At 38.0% G+C, this 17032-nt stretch overlaps 1 protein-coding gene across 1 annotated transcript in view; it reads left to right on the top strand.

The window, feature by feature from the left end:
- LOC103102789 (carcinoembryonic antigen-related cell adhesion molecule 5-like) overlaps positions 1–17032 on the top strand; it is a 64183-nt gene that overhangs the window by 11909 nt on the left and 35242 nt on the right. The window contains exons 4-5 of the mRNA XM_056826231.1: positions 15847–16122; positions 16502–16753. Of these exons, the coding sequence (XP_056682209.1) occupies positions 15847–16122; positions 16502–16753 (528 nt within the window). The remainder of the gene's footprint in view (positions 1–15846; positions 16123–16501; positions 16754–17032) is intronic.

The raw sequence follows: 17032 nt of genomic DNA, 5'->3' as shown, positions 1-17032 counted from the left end.
GAGGTGATAATGGGCATCCTTGTTTCACTCCTGATCTTATTGGGAATGCATCTAGTTTATCCCCATTGCAGATGATATTAGCTGTTGGTTTTAGATATATACTGTTTATTATTTTTAGGAATGACCCTTCTATTCCTATGCTTTCTAGTGTTTTTAATAGGAATGGGTGTTGTATTTTATCAAAGGCTTTTTCTGCATCTGTTGAGATAATCATGTGGTTCTTGCTAGTTTGCTTGTTGATGTGGTCAATTATGTGGATGGTTTTCCTAATGTTGAACCAGCCCTGCATCCCTGGTATGAATCCTACTTGATCATGGTGAATGATCTTTCTGATCACTTGCTGGAGTCTTTTTGCTAGTATCCTATTTAAAATTTTTGCATCTATATTCATTAGGGAGATTGGCCTATAGTTTTCTTTCTCTGTTTTTGACCTGCCTGGTTTTGGAATCAGTACCATGTTTGTGTCGTAAAAGGAGTTTGGTAGAACTCCCTCTTTGCTTATTATGTCAAATAGTTTGTATAGTATTGGGGTTAACTGTTCTCTGAATGTTTGATAGAATTCACAGGTGAATCCATCAGGCCCTGGGGATTTTTTCTTAGGAAGTTCTTTGATGGCTTGATGGATTTCAATTTCTGATATGGGATTATTTAAGAATTCTATTTCCTCTTCTGTTAGTCTAGGCAGTTTGTATTTTTGTATATATTCATCCATTTCTCCTAAATTGGTGTATTTATTGCCATATAATTGGGCAAAGTAATTTCTAATGATTGCCTTAATTTCCTCCTCATTGGAGGTGCTGTCCCCCTTTTCATCTTTAATGCTGTGAATTTGCTTTTCTTCCTTCCTTTTTTTAATTAGATTGACCAGTACTTTGTCTATTTTGTTTGTTTTTTCAAAGTACCAGCTTCTTGTCTTATTTATTAAATCAATAGTTCTATCACTTTCGATTTTATTAATTTCTCCCTTAATTTTTAGGATTTCTAATTTGGTTTTCTGCTGGGGGTTTTTAATTTGATTGCTTTCGAGTTTTTTCAATTGCATTTCCAATTGATTGATCTCTGCTCTCCCTTGTTTGTTAATATGAGCTTTCAGGGATATGAATTTGCCTCTGATTACCACTTTGGCTGCATCCCAAAAGGTTTGAAAGGATGTTTCGCCATTGTCATTTTCCTTGATAAAATTTTTAATTGTTTCTATGATTTCTTCTTTAACTAAACGGTTTTGGAGTATCATATTGTTTAATTTCCAATTGGTTTTAGATTTGGTTTTCCATGTACCATTACTAATCATTATTTTTATTGCCTTGTGATCTGAGAAGGCTGCATTCATTATTTCTGCTTTTTTGCATTTGTGTGCTATGTTTCTGTGACCTAATGTATGGTCAATTTTTGTGAATGTGCCATGTGGTGCTGAGAAGAAGGTGTATTCCTTTTTATCCCTATTTATTTTTCTCCATATGTCTATTAATTCTAATTTTTCTAAGATTTCATTCACTTCTTTTACCTCTTTCTTATTTATTTTTTGATTTGATTTATCTAAATTTGATAATGGTTGGTTTAAGTCTCCCACTAGTATGGTTTTATTGTCTATTTCTTCCTTCAATTCTCCTAGTTTCTCCATTAGAAATTTGGGTGCTATATTATTTGGTGCATACATGTTGATTAATGATATTTCCTCATTGTCTAGAGTCCCTTTTAACAAAATATAATTACCTTCCCTATCCCTTTTGATCAGGTCTATTTTTGCATTGGCTTTATCAGATATCATGATTACCACTCCTGCCTTCTTTCTATCAGTTGAGGCCCAAAAGGTCTTACTCCATCCTTTAATTCTGACCTTGTGGGTGTCAACCCGCCTCATGTGTGTTTCTTGAAGACAACATATGGTAGGGTTTTGGATTCTAATCCATTCTGCTATTCGTCTACGTTTTATGGGTGAGTTCATCCCATTCACGTTCAAAGTTATGATTGTCATTTGTGGACTCCCTGGCATTTTGATTGCCTTCCCTAATTCTAACCTTTTCTTCTTCGGCTCTACCTTTTAGTCCAGTGATTTACTTTGAATCAGTCCCCCTTGTCCCCTCCCTTGATGTTTCCCTTTTTAGTCCCTCCCTTTTTGTTCCCTCCCCCTACCCCCTCTCTTTCCCTCCCTTTTTGTTCTCCCTCTCCCCCTCCCCCCCTTGGTTTTCCCTTCTCCTTACCCTTGTTGGGTAAGATAGAATTTAAGATCCCAATGGATCTGGATGTTTTTCCCTCTCAGAGTTGATTTCCCTGAGATTGAGGTTTAAGTAAACCCCCCCCCCTCTCTTCCTCTCCTTCTTATAGGAGTTTTCTTCCCCTCCCCTTCCCATGTGAATCTTTGTGTGAGAACCATTATTCTATTTGGTCTTTCTTTTCCCCCTATTTATACATTACATTTTCCCCACATATTAGTATACATAGGTTGATATAAATGTAGTCCTTATAGAAGAGAGTTTGAGTAAAAGAAGAAGATAACATTTTTCCCCTTTCCTTAATATTTACCTTTTCAGGTATTCCTTGCTCTTTGATTTTCGGTATCAAACTTTCCACAGAGCTCTGGTCTTTTCTTTGCAAAAAGTTGGAAGTCTTCTATTTTGTTGAATGCCCATACTTTCCCTTGGAAGTATATAGTCAGTTTTGCTGGGTAGCTGATTCTTGGTTGGAGTCCCAGCTCTCTTGCCTTTCTGAAGATCATGTTCCATGCCTTACGATCATTCAGCGTAGAACTTGCAAGGTTTTGTGTGACCCTGATTGGCATTCCTTTATATCTAAATTGTCTTTTTCTGGCTTCCTGTAGGATTTTTTCTTTTGTTTGATAGCTTTGGAATTTGGCAATTACATTCCTGGGAGTTGTCTTTTGGGGGTTTAGTGTAGAAGGTGTTCTGTGAGCTCTGTCAGTGGATGTGTTGCCCCCTTGTTCTAGAATCTCTGGGCAATTTTCTTTGATTATATCTTGTATCACCATGTCCAGTTTGGTGTTTATTTCTGGCTTTTCTGGGAGTCCAATTATTCTTAAATTTTCTCTTCTCCCCCTGTTTTCCAGATCTATCACCTTGTCGGTGAGATATTTTATGTTCTCTTCTAATTTCTTGGTGTTTTGGCTTTGCTTTATTAGTTCTTGCTTTAAAGCCTGGTTTTCTTTTACAGTTTGGTCAAACTGGTTTTGTAGATGCGTGAATTTCTTTTGCATCATTTCCCACTTTTCCTCCCAGAGGGCTTCCATCTTTTTGGTCCTTTCTGATTCAAATTCTTCATGGGTTTGTGGAGAGTTTCTATTTCCTTTGGAAAATTTTGGAGAATTTTCTTGTATATCTTCTTCTATCTGCTCTGTATTTTGTATTTTAGCTCCATAGAATGTGTCCAGAGTCGCCCCTTTCTTCTTATTTTTCTTGGTATTTTGGGGCTTCTGTGCTTCTGTGGAGTTTGCTGCCATCTCTGAATGTGGAGGATTAGCTTTTCTTATCTCTGTCTGGGGATCAGAGGCTTTAGTCCTGGGCAGATGTTGGTTCTATGAGCGTTCCCTGGGTTAAACTGAATATGCCTCACTGGAACTGGAATGGAAGGGTCGGACCACGAGGCCACACTCTCCCCCTGGCTCGCTTTCCGGAAGTTGCCTTCAGAATCCCTGGCCCTGAGGCTGTTTCGTAGGCCTGCGGGGGGGATGGCCTGCCGCTTCCCCAAGCTCCGAGAGCACAGACATTCACTGAGACTTGGATAGCAGGATCCAGCCCCGTGAGGCTGTCTTGCCCGCCCTGAGGGTTGCTGTTGTTTTGACCAGCTCTCTGCAGTGGAGGCCCCAGGCAGTAACTTTCACCGGGACCGACCAGCTCTTTGCAGCGAAGGCCCCAGGCAGTAACTTTCACCCGGACCAACAGGCTCTCTGCAGCGGAAGCCCCAGGCAGTAACTTTCACCCGGACTGGGACTCGGGTAGAAGACCCTGAGGGTTGTTGTTCCTCAGACCCTGCTCTCTGAGCCCGGCCTCCTCAATCTTTTATTGGAGGATCAAGGAATGGGGAATGGAGGTAGCTAATGATCATGTAACATGGCATAAGAGTTAACATTGGCTCAACTGACAACCATTAGATCAAGGAGGAGGAGTTTATTCAAACATGTGACCTGGTATGGAATCTGGTCTGACAAGGGGGGAACCAGGACCCTGTGGCAGCCTACCCAGGAATTCTTCTGACTTTTGGACTGTAGATTTGGAGAGTGGTCAGAATTAATCCAGTACCTATTAAATACAATGATCAAGAACTACTTGCCCATGAATCTGGTATATAATAATATAGGTTGCACTATTGATATATTAATAATTGTTTCAAGATTAAAATACACCTATTATGCCACATTGACAATCAAGGAAAACAAATTCTGATGCTCAAAAAATATCTGTTGCAACATACACCCTGACTGCATCCCATTTCTGAAGTGAGGCAGCTGATTTCATAGGAAGTCTGTAGGTTTTTGAAGGAAGTGAGTAACCCATTATCATGGGTTTTCTGCAATCCTTGTTAGCCACTGCATTGATCAGAGGTCCCAAGTTTTTCAAAGTTCTTTGACTTCGGAACAGTGTAGTTATTGTATAAATCACCCTCTTGGTTCTACTCACTTCATTCTGCATTAATTCAGAGAAATCTGAAGTTTCTGTTTTTGAACTCATTCTGTTCAGTGTTTCTTTGAGTGACTTGGGATCAAATGGAATAATATCTGTAAAGAGCTTGGTAAATCATGACCATTAATGTTCTACTAATTCTTTTTTCCTTAATTTTTCTTTTGTATTTTTATTGTTGTACAAAACACTCCATTTGGGACATTGTAGTAAGAGCACATTTATACGTAACCAAATTCCAAAATAAAACCACAAATATACTAATATGAAAGGAAACTCCAATAGTTTTTTTCTCTGGAAGTGGATAACATTCCCTGTCATAAATCTTTCAGGATTGTCCCAGATTATTACATTACTGAGAGTAGCCAAGTTTTCACAGATGATCCTTGTACAATATTGCTGTTACTGTGTATATTTCTTCCAGATTTGAACCCAGGACCTCCCATCTCTAGTCCTAGTTCTCAATGCACTGAGCTACCCAGCTGCCCCTTGTTTATCGTTTCTTTTTTTATTAATTTAATTTTTTTTGGTTACAATAATCTCTTTATTTCCCTCCCTCCCCTCTACCTACCCTTCCCACAGCTGATGTGCAATTTCATTGGGTCTTACTTGTGTCCTTGATCAGAACCTATTTCCATGTTGTTGTTTGCACAAGGATGTTAATTTAGAGTCTACATCCCCAACCATATCCCTTCATCCCATGTATTCAAGCAGTTGTTTTTCTTGGGTGTTTTTACTCCCATAGTGTTTCCTCTGAATGTGGATAGTGTTTTTTTCTCGTAGATTCCTCCAAGTTGTTCAGAATCACTGCTGACTGTTCTTTAATGCCCTTTGGGCATAGTTCCAAATTGCCCTCTAGAATGGTTGGATCAATTCACAACTCCATCAGCAATGCATTAATGCCCCAACTTTGCCACACCCCCACCAGCATTCATTACTTTGCTTTGCTGTCATATGAGCCAATCTGCTAGGTGTGAGGTGATAACTCAGAGTTGTTTTGATTTGCATTTCTCTGATTGTAAGTGATATAGAAAATTTTTTCATGTGCTTAATAATAGTTTTGATTTCTTCATATGGAAGATGCTTACTCATGTTCCTTGCCCATTTATCAATTGGAGAATGGCTTGATTTTTTGTACAATTGATTTAGCTCTTTATAAATTTGAGTAATTAGTCCTTTGTCAGAGGTTTTTGTAATGAAGATTTTTTCCCAATTTGTTGCTTCCATTATAATTTTGGATGCATAAGTTTTGTTTGTACAAAAACTTTTTAACTTGATGTAATCAAAATTATTGATTTTACATTTTGTGATTTTTTCTAGCTCTTACTTGGTTTTAAAGTCTTTCCTTTCCCAAAAATCTGACAAATATACTATTCTGTGTGCACCTAATTTACTTATAGTTTCCTTCTTTATATTCAGGTCATTCACCCATTCTGAGTTTACCTTGGTGTAGAGTGTGAGATGTTGATCTAAACCTAATCTCTCCCATACAGTCTTCCAATTTTGCCAGCAGTTTTTATCAAATAGTGGGTTTTGGTCCCCAAAACTGGGACCTTTGGACTTATCATAGACTGTCTTGCTGAGGTCATTTACCCCTAGTCTATTCCATTGATCCTACTTTCTGTCTCTTAGCCAGTACCAACTTGTTTTGATGACCCCTGCTTTATAATATAGTTTTAGATCTACGACTGCAAGTGCTCCTTTCTTTGCATTTTTTTTTCATGATTTCCCTGGATATCTTTGATCTTTTGTTCTTCCAAATGAATTTTATGTTTTTTTTTCTAACTCAGTAAAAATTTTTTTTGGGTATGGAACTAAATAAGTAAATTAATTTGGGCAGGATTGTCATTTTGATTATGTTAGCTTATCCTACCCATGAGCAACCAATGATTTTCCAATTGTTTAGATCTATTTTTAATTGTGTGGAGAGTGTGTTTTAGTTGTGTTCATAAAGTTCCTGTGTTTATCTCAGCAGATAGATTCCTAAGTATTTTATATTGTCTAAGGTGATTTTAAATGGTATTTCTCTTTCTAATTCTTGCTGCTGAGATGTGTTGGAGATATATAGAGAAATGTTGATGACTTATGTGGGTTTATTTTGTATCCTGCAACTTTGGTAAGGTTGTTGATTATTTCCACTAGCTTTTTGGTTGATTCTCTAGGATACTTAAGGTAGACCATCATATCATCTGCAAAGAGTGATAGCTTGGTCTCCTCATTGCCTATTTTAATACCTTCAATTTCTTTTTCTTCTCTAATTGCTACTGTTAGTGTTTCTAGTATAATGTTAAATAATAGAAGTGATAATGGGCATCCATGTTTCACTCCTGATCTTATTGGGAATGCTTCTAGTTTATCTCCATTGCAGATGATGTTGCTGATGATTTGAGATCTATACTGTTTTTTATTTTTAGGAAAGGCCCTTCTATCATATACTTTCTAGTGTTTTCAATAGAAATGGGTGCTGTATTTTATCAAAGGCTTTTTCTGCATCTTTTGAGATAACCATGTGATTTTTATTGGTTTGCTTGTTAACGTGGTCAGTTATGTGGATGGTTTTTGTTACCATGAAAATGTGGGTTCAAGACTGTGAATTGCCAAAACTGTAGAAATAATTTTAGTGTCTTGATTTTATATCAAAAATAAGTTGTTGCCATGGGAAAAACCCCAAATATGAAATACCCAAGTCAATTGGGTTTTATAGAGATTTTAATTAAAATGAATGAAGGAATTAAGGGAAAGGAGAGACAGAGTAAGAGGAAATAGTAGGAAAAGGCCTAGGGCCTAGGCCAAATGGCCTAGGCCTTTCTCTTTAAGAGAGAAAACTAAGTCAGTCTTTTATCCACTCACCACAAGATTTTGTTCCAAGCAAGATTCCAACTAAGTTCAGAGACCCAGCTACTCCAACGAGTCTGAGATCCAACTAACTCCTAAGTTGAGAGAACCATCTCCTTTTAAAGAAAAATTTCTCTTATGTCAGCTCCCCTAAATTTTCACATCTACTAATCACAGTAGATGCTTTCCACAGGACTTACCATTCTTAATTCACATATTCTTTTGTTATCACCTTCTCTGAGTAGACTAAAACTTCACACCTCTTTTGTTATGCTTTCCTTTCGTAAGTTGCTTGACCTTTTACTGATTAATTTAACCTTTATAGGAACTTAGTACCTTTTTGTATTAGATCAAAAAATAGACCTAGCTTAAGGTTTTGGACTCACTGTAAGTATGAATTAGGGACTTTTTCATTGTTCCAGTAAGGAGTTTTACAACTTTATCTTCCCCTAAAGTATGCCTAAGTATGGGTGGAGTAATGTTAAAATTCCCAGTACATTCCTGATCAAGTACCTCCATTTTTAAATGGGGAATAGCCTTAACCAAATGTTCCAAGGTAGAGTCTGAGCAGTTTTAAGATTCATATTTTCCTAATATTGAACCATTCTTGCATTCCTGGTATGAATCCTACCTGGTCATAGTGAATAACCCTTGTGATGACTGGATGGAGTATTTTTGCTAGGATCCTATTTAAGAGTTTTGCATCTATATTCATTAGCGAGATTCATCTATATGTTTCTTTCTCTGTTTTTGACCTGCCTGGTTTTGGGATCAGTACCATATTTGTGTCGTAAAATGAATTTGGTAGAACTCCTTCTTTGCTTATTCTGCCAAATAGTTTGTATAATATTGGGATACGTTGTTTTTTGAATGTTTGATAGAATTCATTTGTGAATCCTTCTGGACCTGGGGATTTTACTTAGGAAATTATTTGATGGCTTGTTCAATATTTTTCTGATGTGGGGTTGTCTAGGTAACCAATTTCTTCCTCTGTTAGTCTAGGTAATTTATATTTTTCTAAGTATTCATCCATATCACCTAGATTGCCACATTTGCTGCCATATAATTGGGCATAATGATTCTTTTAATGATTGCCTTAATTTCCTCTTCATTAGAGGTGAGGTCTCCCTTTTCATCTTGGATGCTGTCAATTTGGTTTTCTTCTTTCCTTTTTTAAATTAGATGGTCTAGTACTTTGTGTATTTTGTTTTTTCAAAGTATCAGCTTCTAGTCTTATTTATTAAATCAACAGTTCTTTGACTTTCAATTTTACTAATTTCTCCTTTGATTTTTAGGATCTCTAATTTAGTCTTCATCTGAGGATTTTTAATTTGTTCACTTTCTAGTTTTTTTAATTTGCATGCCCAATTCATTGACCTCTGCCCTCCCTAATTTGTTAATATATGAACTCAAGGATATAAATTTCCCCCTGAGTACTGCTTTGGCTGCATCCCATAGGTTTTGAAAGGATGTCTCATCATTGTCATTTTCTTCAATGAAATTAATTGTTTCTATGATTTGTTCTTTGACTAACCAGTTTTGGAGACTCGTATTGTTTAATTTCCAATTAATTTTTGATTTACCTCTCCATGTACCCTTACTAATTATTATTTTCATTGCATTGTGATCTGAGAAGGTTGCATTTATTATTTCTGCTCTTTTGTACTTGTTTGCAATGTTTTTGTGCCCTAATACATAGTCAATTTTTGTGAATGTATCATGTGCTGCTGAAAAGAATGTGTATTCCTTTTTGCCCCCATTTATTTTTCTCCACATGTCTACTAACTCTAATTTTTCTAGGATTTCATTCACTTTTCTTACCTCTTTCTCATTTATTTTTTGTTTTGATTTATCTAGTTCAGATAGAGGAAGGTTCAGGTCTCCCACTAGTATAGTTTTCCTATCTATTTCATCCTTGAGCTCCACTAGTTTCTGCTTTAGAAATTTGGATACTATGCCATTTGGTGCATATATGTTGAGTACTGATATTTCCTCATTGTCTATACTGCCTTTCATCTGGATGTAATTACCTTCCCTATCTCTTTTAACTAGATTTATTTTTGCTTTGGCTTTGTCAGATATCATGATTGCGACTCCTGCCTTCTTTTTATCAGTTGATGCCCAATAGATTTGGCTCCATCCTCTTACTTTCACCCTATGTGTATCTATCTTCCTCATGTGTGTTTCTTGTAGACAGCATATGGTAGGGTTTTGGATTCTAATCCACTCTACTATTTGCTTGTGTTTTATGGATTTGTTCATTCCATTCACATTCAGAGTTATGATTACCAGATATGTATTTCCCAACATTTTGCTTTCTACTTGTAGTTCTGCATTTTCTTCGTTCACTATTTCCTTCTATAATCTACTTTTAATCAGCCCTCCTAGTTTCCACCCTTATTTCACTACCCTTTCTACCCCATCCCTTCTTATTTCCCACCTTATTTTTTGAAGTCTTTTAAAACTACCTCCCAACCCTCTCCATCCCTTATACTGCTTCCCTCCCCACCAGTCCATTTTGTAATATAAGAGATAATCTGTGTAAATATTTCTGGTTGTGGTAACTGGATATTCTGGCTTGTGACTAGAGAGCTGCTACAAGGGGACACCTGAGGTTGCCTAGTTATAATGGAGATAGATGAGAGATAAGGCTAGAGAGATAAATACTGCTAGAGGGGATTACTCTGGAGCTGCCTAAAGATCACTAAAGGCTAATAAATCAAACTATTTTCTACTCTCCACCCTTCACCTCCCAGTCTTCCACCTGAAGCCCTCCTGCTACCCTTTCCACTCCCCTGGTCTTAGTCAGCCACCTTCTAAGTAACCCAGGGGAACTATGCGATTTCAGAGAAATATTCTTTACTCTTCTTTTCTCAGGTAAAGGGTTTATTGGTAACAAACAGAATGTGGATTGAGGTGAGAGGGATGAAGTTTGTCCCTAACCTACAAGGAGAATTAAGAAGGGTTTAGGAAATGTCAGTCTAGTCACAATTGTGACACTCTGGCTACAGCCAGAGAGATGGAAGATAACTGTTAAATCTTCCTTCTCCAGTCAGATAATCTCTGCTTGAGTAATTCAAGTCCAGACTCTTTCAAAAAACCACAAAGGTCTTTCTCTCTGCCTGTCAGGAAAAGCCAGGTTCTCTTGATCAGGAATCCAGAGAAGAGATTTCTCTCTTGGTCAGTCACTCCCAGAGAGAACCCCAAAGTCCCAGTTTCTCTCCTCTGTCCAGGCTCCCAACTGCCTCCTCCTGGGAACATTCCTTTTGGAATCTTCACCTTGATTTTGCAGATCATGTCCCCAGTTTGGTCTGCATGCTTGGCTTGTCCTGCAAATCCTCTCTTTCTTCATGCCTCTTCCACAATCCCCCCTTTTATTCTCCAAAAAAATCAACTTGCATTTTTCAATGATACTTACACTTATTAATTCTATCTATCTATCTATTCTTCACCCTGTGCTATCTTAAGTATTCCCTTAGCCACCCCCAGATAAAAAAATCCTAACTTAACTATTCTATCTACATAGATGTTAAGCTAAGAATCGTATAGGAAAATGGTTTAGGTAAGGGATTTACATGAATATAGTTTCACATAACAAATCCTGTAACATTTGTCAAATCAATCCAACAATTTCACTAACATTAAGAATATGCAAATGTCCTAATTCCTAATGTCTATACAGTCACTAAGAAAAGTTTACTATCATTAACAAATGCTAACCTACAATCATAATGCAATGTAAATTCTATACTTCAGAACTTCTATGTCTACTTTCCTAAGACTTAAACAAATTCACTAGGCTGTCACTAATGTTAGTAGTTAGAATATTAATAAATTACTCAAATAAAGTTAGCTCATTAGTCAATAGTAATTTACATGTGTACATAGGATCCATACACATTGACATATGTACATCATACTATATTTCTGTGCAAACTCATACAGAAAAGAAATCTTTGAATTTTCCACAGAAATTTGTATCAATGTGTCTTTTGTTATGCCACTATGCATGTTTTGTACTTACCCATTCTATGAGATATCTTACTAAAGTGTATTCTATGTAGGATGTGTGCATATATGTGCATATATGTGAGGTAACATGTATTATGCATTCTTACATACCCTCATGATCAAAAGTTCCAAAATTCCAAAGTTCCAAAGTCCTACCATGTCCTTTAACGATGTTTGCATAAAATCTTTCTTACTCTCTGGTCCTCTGTCTGGTCTGCATGCCAGTTGCCATCTTCCAGTCTTGATTGAAGATGTGGTCTTCAAATCAGGATCCACTGGAATAATCAATCAGGAACCCAGAACACATGAACAAACCACAAACATGTATGCATGTGACATTTTTATGTGTGTACAAATAAGAGTGAAAAGTATATTTGCATGGAAGTAAGTTGAAATCTTCATGAATGTTTGTCAGAATTTATCAATCTTTATGTCTGCAGGTAAGATTTACATGTATTCTCTTCGTGCATGGAGGTAAGCTTTGCATATGTATACCTTCGTGAAAAGCAAGTAAGGTCTACATATGTTTTTTCACAGATGGGTGTGACCATTATGCATAGGGTCTCAGGATTTTGTTAAAAATAGTGATTTCAAGTTTGCTAATTCTTGTTCTTTCACTTTTCACTAGAAGATTTATTGAATGTTTACTGTACTTAGTTCTTGGCAGAGACTTTGTATAGAAATATATCGAGGCTTTTTCTAAGGCTTCTAATGCTATTCTTTTGGCTGCAACACTGGCTGCATTTCCTCCAGGGGTGCTATCACTTAATCATGTTAACATATGTAGGACTCTCTTGTCTGTATTCTGGTGGCAAGTAGTCATGTCCTTTCATGTGTTGTCAGTAGGGACGGTCATTGCTTATTGATTATATTCCCAGAGCTAATCAACATTATGGGTGTGATGCAATTTCACATGTGAAGTATGGAACTATGGATCTCTTTGATCAACCTTTATAGATGTTGGGATTGTCATTATGACCTTAGTTGGTCTGATCCATCTTGATTCTGTAGGAGATTCTCTATTAAGGTTCTTGACATATACCTTATCACCTGGTTTTATCTCATGCAATGAAAAATCTAGTGGTATTCTTTGCCCAAGCAAACCCAGTTTCCTTAGTTCTTCAATCCTACGTTGTATCTGTTTTAAGTATTCATGAAGAACACATTCCCCTCTTAAGATGGACAAGTAAGGTGGTCTTACTGTCCTACCATGCCAAAGTGGCTGACCATGTAGCATTTCAAAAGGTGATATAATGCAGGTCAGTCCTAAGCCTGGTTCTAATATTGAACAAATCAAGAGGCAAAACATCTGTCCATTTTAAATGTGTTTCTGAACAGAGTTTGCCTATTTATGTTTTCAGTTCTTTGTTCATACGCTTGGCCTGCCTGGAACCTTGGGGTCGATATACTGAATGGTAATTGCACTTAATCCCTAAATTCTTGTAGATTACTTTTAGAATCTGGGAAGTAAAGTGAGACCCCTTGTCCGAATCTATGGTATCAGGAATGCCATGTCTAGGTATAATCTCCTTTAATAGAAATCTCACTACCATAGCAGTGTCACTTTTCTTGGATGGACATGCCTCAACCCATCTAGTCAATTTATCCATAATCACCAATGCATATTTGTATCCCTTGTCTCTAGGCATGTTGATATAATCAATTTGAATACACTGAAAAAGCATATAGCTGAGTGGTCTGCTTCCCAATGCAGCACTCTTAAAATGTCCTTGATTATATCTCTTGCATGTTTCACATGCCTGACAAGTTCTAATGGTATTTTTTGTAATTCCTGGTGCTGTCCAATATCTCTTTATGGTATCCGGAATCCCTTGCACTCCATAATGTCCTTCTGCATGACTTACAGTGCATAGATGTTGATATAACTTTTTAGGGAGAATAGGTTTACCCCCTTGAGCAATCCATACACCCTTGATTAGTTTAGTACCTAGCTGCTCTTTCCATGACTGCATCTCTTCTGCATCCTAGGCTTCAGTGAGTTCCTGCCTTTTGATCAGAGAGAAATTCAGCACATGGTGAGGATCGAACCTAGCAGCGTACTTTGATGATGTGCCTGCTCAGTCATTCCCTAGGGGTATTCTGTCCTTCCCATGAGTGTGTGCCTTAAAATGGATTATGGCCACCTCTTTAGGAAAGTCTACAGCACTTATGATATGATCTATCAGATTGCGATATGCAATTGGTTTCCCAGCTGAAGTTTTATGCCCTCTGTTTTACCATATGTATGATGACAAATGCACCGTGGAGAAAGCATATTGTGAATCCAGAAAAATATTAACTCTTTTCCCTCTAGCTAATTCTAGGGCCATGATCCTCCCTAAGCGCCGACATGGCTTGGCAGTGATGCATGCCAAAGAGTTTTGTCATTGTCAACAACTGCTGCCCCTGTGAATTTTCTCCCATCATGAACATAAGAGGATTCATCCATGTATAACTCTATTTCTGGATCCATAAGAGGTGTATCTTTAAGGCATTCATTTGGCCTATGCATGAGTTCCACTATCTGATCCCAATCATGCAATACTTCTCCATCCATTGGCAAATCAGGGATCAGAGTTTCTGGGTTCGATGGTGCATATCTATGAATTGTGATGTTATAATTGCCTAACAAAATGACTTCATACTGGGATATTCTTGCATCGGTGAATGAATGCATATTCTGCGACCATAACAGTTTTTCAATTTGATGTGCGGAATACACATGCAATTTACATCCTAGTACTATATCATATGACTTCTTGACCATTAGAGCTGTAGCTAATAAGCTCCTGAGGCAATGAACCATTCCTTGTGCAACCGTGTCAAGGATAGGACTGTAAAATGCAATAGCCCTCAGATTTAACCCAAAATACTGTGCTAATATTCCAGAAGCAACACCTTTTGCTTCATGGACATACAAGTGGAATTCTTTCATATAAACAAGTATTCCCAAAATTGGAACTGATAAAATAGCTCCTCTCAACTGTGACAAAGCATGTAAATGTTCTTTATTTAATTGCAATGGTTCTTTAATATCTTTCTTTGTCATATCAATCAAGCACTTGGAAATATGAGAATATCCTACTATGTACTGCCTTGAGAAACCAGCAACCGCCAGAAAAGCTCTTAAGTTCTTTCTTAGTTCTAGGGGTGCCTAGCTTCTGTATGTCTGCCCTCCTTTTATTAGATATTTTCCTGGTGTCGCCCTCCAGGACTAATCCTAAATATTCAACTGTTGGTAGGACCCATTGAATCTTCTTTTTAGAAACTTTATGTCCCCTCTTATAAGGTTCTATCAATAATTTCTTTGAATCTTCCAAACATGTTTTAGGGTCAGGAGATGCTAGCAACAAATCATCCACATAGTGTATCAATCTGCTATGTTTAAAAGTTATGGTAGCTAGATCTCTCTGCAACAGTTGACAAAATATTGAAGCAGACTCGCAACATCCTTGCACTAATCTTGCATAGCACAGCTGGGTTTGTCTCCATTGGAAAGCAAAAATATTTTGAGAATCAAGGTGCAACAGTATAGTGAAGCAAGCGTTGCTCAGGTCCAACACTGTGTACCACCTAGACTCTGCAGGTATTTGAGTTGTGATATTGTCTGGAGATGGTGTTATAGTGTGTTTTTTTCATATAAAATTATTCACAGCCCTTAAATCCATCACAAATCTCCAGGCAGGAGTTCCATCTTCATTTAGCTTATTCTTTTTAATAGCTAATATTGGGTAAATGTATTCAGATACCATAGGTCTCAATATACCTTGCTCAAGCAAACTATTTATGATAGGTGTTATCTCTTCTCTCGCTTCTCTACTCAATTTGTATTGTGGTATCTTAGATGGTATTCCTTCCCTGACCTCAATCCTAACAGGAGTAATAGATTTAATCTAACTCATATCATTTTGATATTTTGCAAACACCCCTTGTGGTATATCTGTGGGTATGTCACACATAGAAGTTACAACTTGAATCTTTTCAGGTTCTTCTTCAAGTTGTTCTAATAGTGATAGTGCTTCAGTGAATTCCTGGATAGATGCAATTAAATCTCCCCAGATTTTTCTGTCTGGGGTCTGTCATCCCCAGTCCTACTTGCCTCAGCCCAGAAAGACTGAGCACCCGGGGCTTGGGCTCCATGTGAATGTCTTTGTCAGCCACAGGAACTGAAGCTGAACTTTTCCTAAGGCCTGGAGGAGTTGTGATCTGCACCAGAGAAAGGGGTGTCCTTGCCATTGAAATCACAGGTTTTTGGTCTCTGGCCTCCTGCCTTGCCAAGGTCTTAAACAGGCCACTTCCAAACCACTTATTTGGTTATAAGGTAAGAAAAAGAACCAACACAGTCATTTTCTGTCTATTCTCTGCACAGCGCCACTGTCCAAACCTACCATTCTCACCTCCAACAATGCTGCAGTGGAGACCAAAGACTTCTCATTGACCTGCAATGCTACAGGTCAAATTCACGCTTACAAGTGGTTCATAAACGGAGTTGCCCCAGCTGGTCTCAGGATACAGCTGTCGCCAGATAGGAGGACACTCACTCTCCGCAGTCTCACAAGAAGCGATAACAAAGGGCCCTATGTGTGTGAAATCGAGAACCCATTTTATCGCAATAGGAGTGATCCATTCACACTGGATGTTGCCTGTGAGTAAATTTGTTCTTCCTATATGGTGCCTGCTTATAGCTTGGTGGTGTGTTCCTAGAGGCCAGGCTAATTCCATCCCTCCTCAGAGAGCTAAAGAGCTAGGCTCTGAGGCTCCCAACCCCTTTCATCTTTAGGGAGCCCAAATTGGCCTTGTCATGTGTTCTGGTGGAGGGTGGCCATCCAGGGTGCTGAACTGGAGAAAGCCCTAAGATCTTCCAAGTTCAGATCCACACTGGAAAAGTAGAAGATGAGTTGTGAATTTCCCAGCTCAAAGGAGGATCAGGGAGACACAGTGGTTCTTGGTGATGGGTTATAGACTAGGAGATGCCCCCTTATTTCTGCCATAACCTCAATATGGAATCCTTCTCTTTCTTCCAGATGGCCCAGATATCACCACAATTGTACATTCCCCCGATGAGTACCCTCCTGGGGCAAATATTACCTTGAGCTGTGTTGCTGATTCTAACCCTGCAGCACAATTCACTTGGTTACACAATGGACAACCAGTCAGCAACTCAGCCACATTTTCTATTATTGCATCCCTGAGTGATGCTGGCACTTATACCTGTACTGCATCTAACTCATTCACTGGTTTGACGCGTACTGCAACCAAGAATATTATAATCTATGGTGAGTATCTAGATTGGGCCCCCAACTTTGTGTGGGGCTCTCTCTTTCCCTGGCATGACAGAAATAGACAAAAGTGACTCTCTCCCCCCACCCCTGGTCCCATGGCACAGTGCATTGTGGTAGAAAGAGCCCTGAGCTCAGAATCATAAAACTTGGATAGAATCCTTTCTTTTCTGTCTACTCTCTGTGTAGTAAATGACTCCTCCTTTTGAGGCCTCAGTTTCTTTATCTGGAAAAATGAATTACATTTTCTCTGTATATAATAGCATTCTATGAGTA

This window comes from Monodelphis domestica, chromosome 4 (assembly GCF_027887165.1).
Source record: "Monodelphis domestica isolate mMonDom1 chromosome 4, mMonDom1.pri, whole genome shotgun sequence".
Classification (NCBI taxonomy): domain Eukaryota; kingdom Metazoa; phylum Chordata; class Mammalia; order Didelphimorphia; family Didelphidae; genus Monodelphis; species Monodelphis domestica.
The sequence above is the reverse complement of the archived record's forward strand: the minus strand, read 5'-3'. Positions and strand labels throughout refer to the sequence as shown.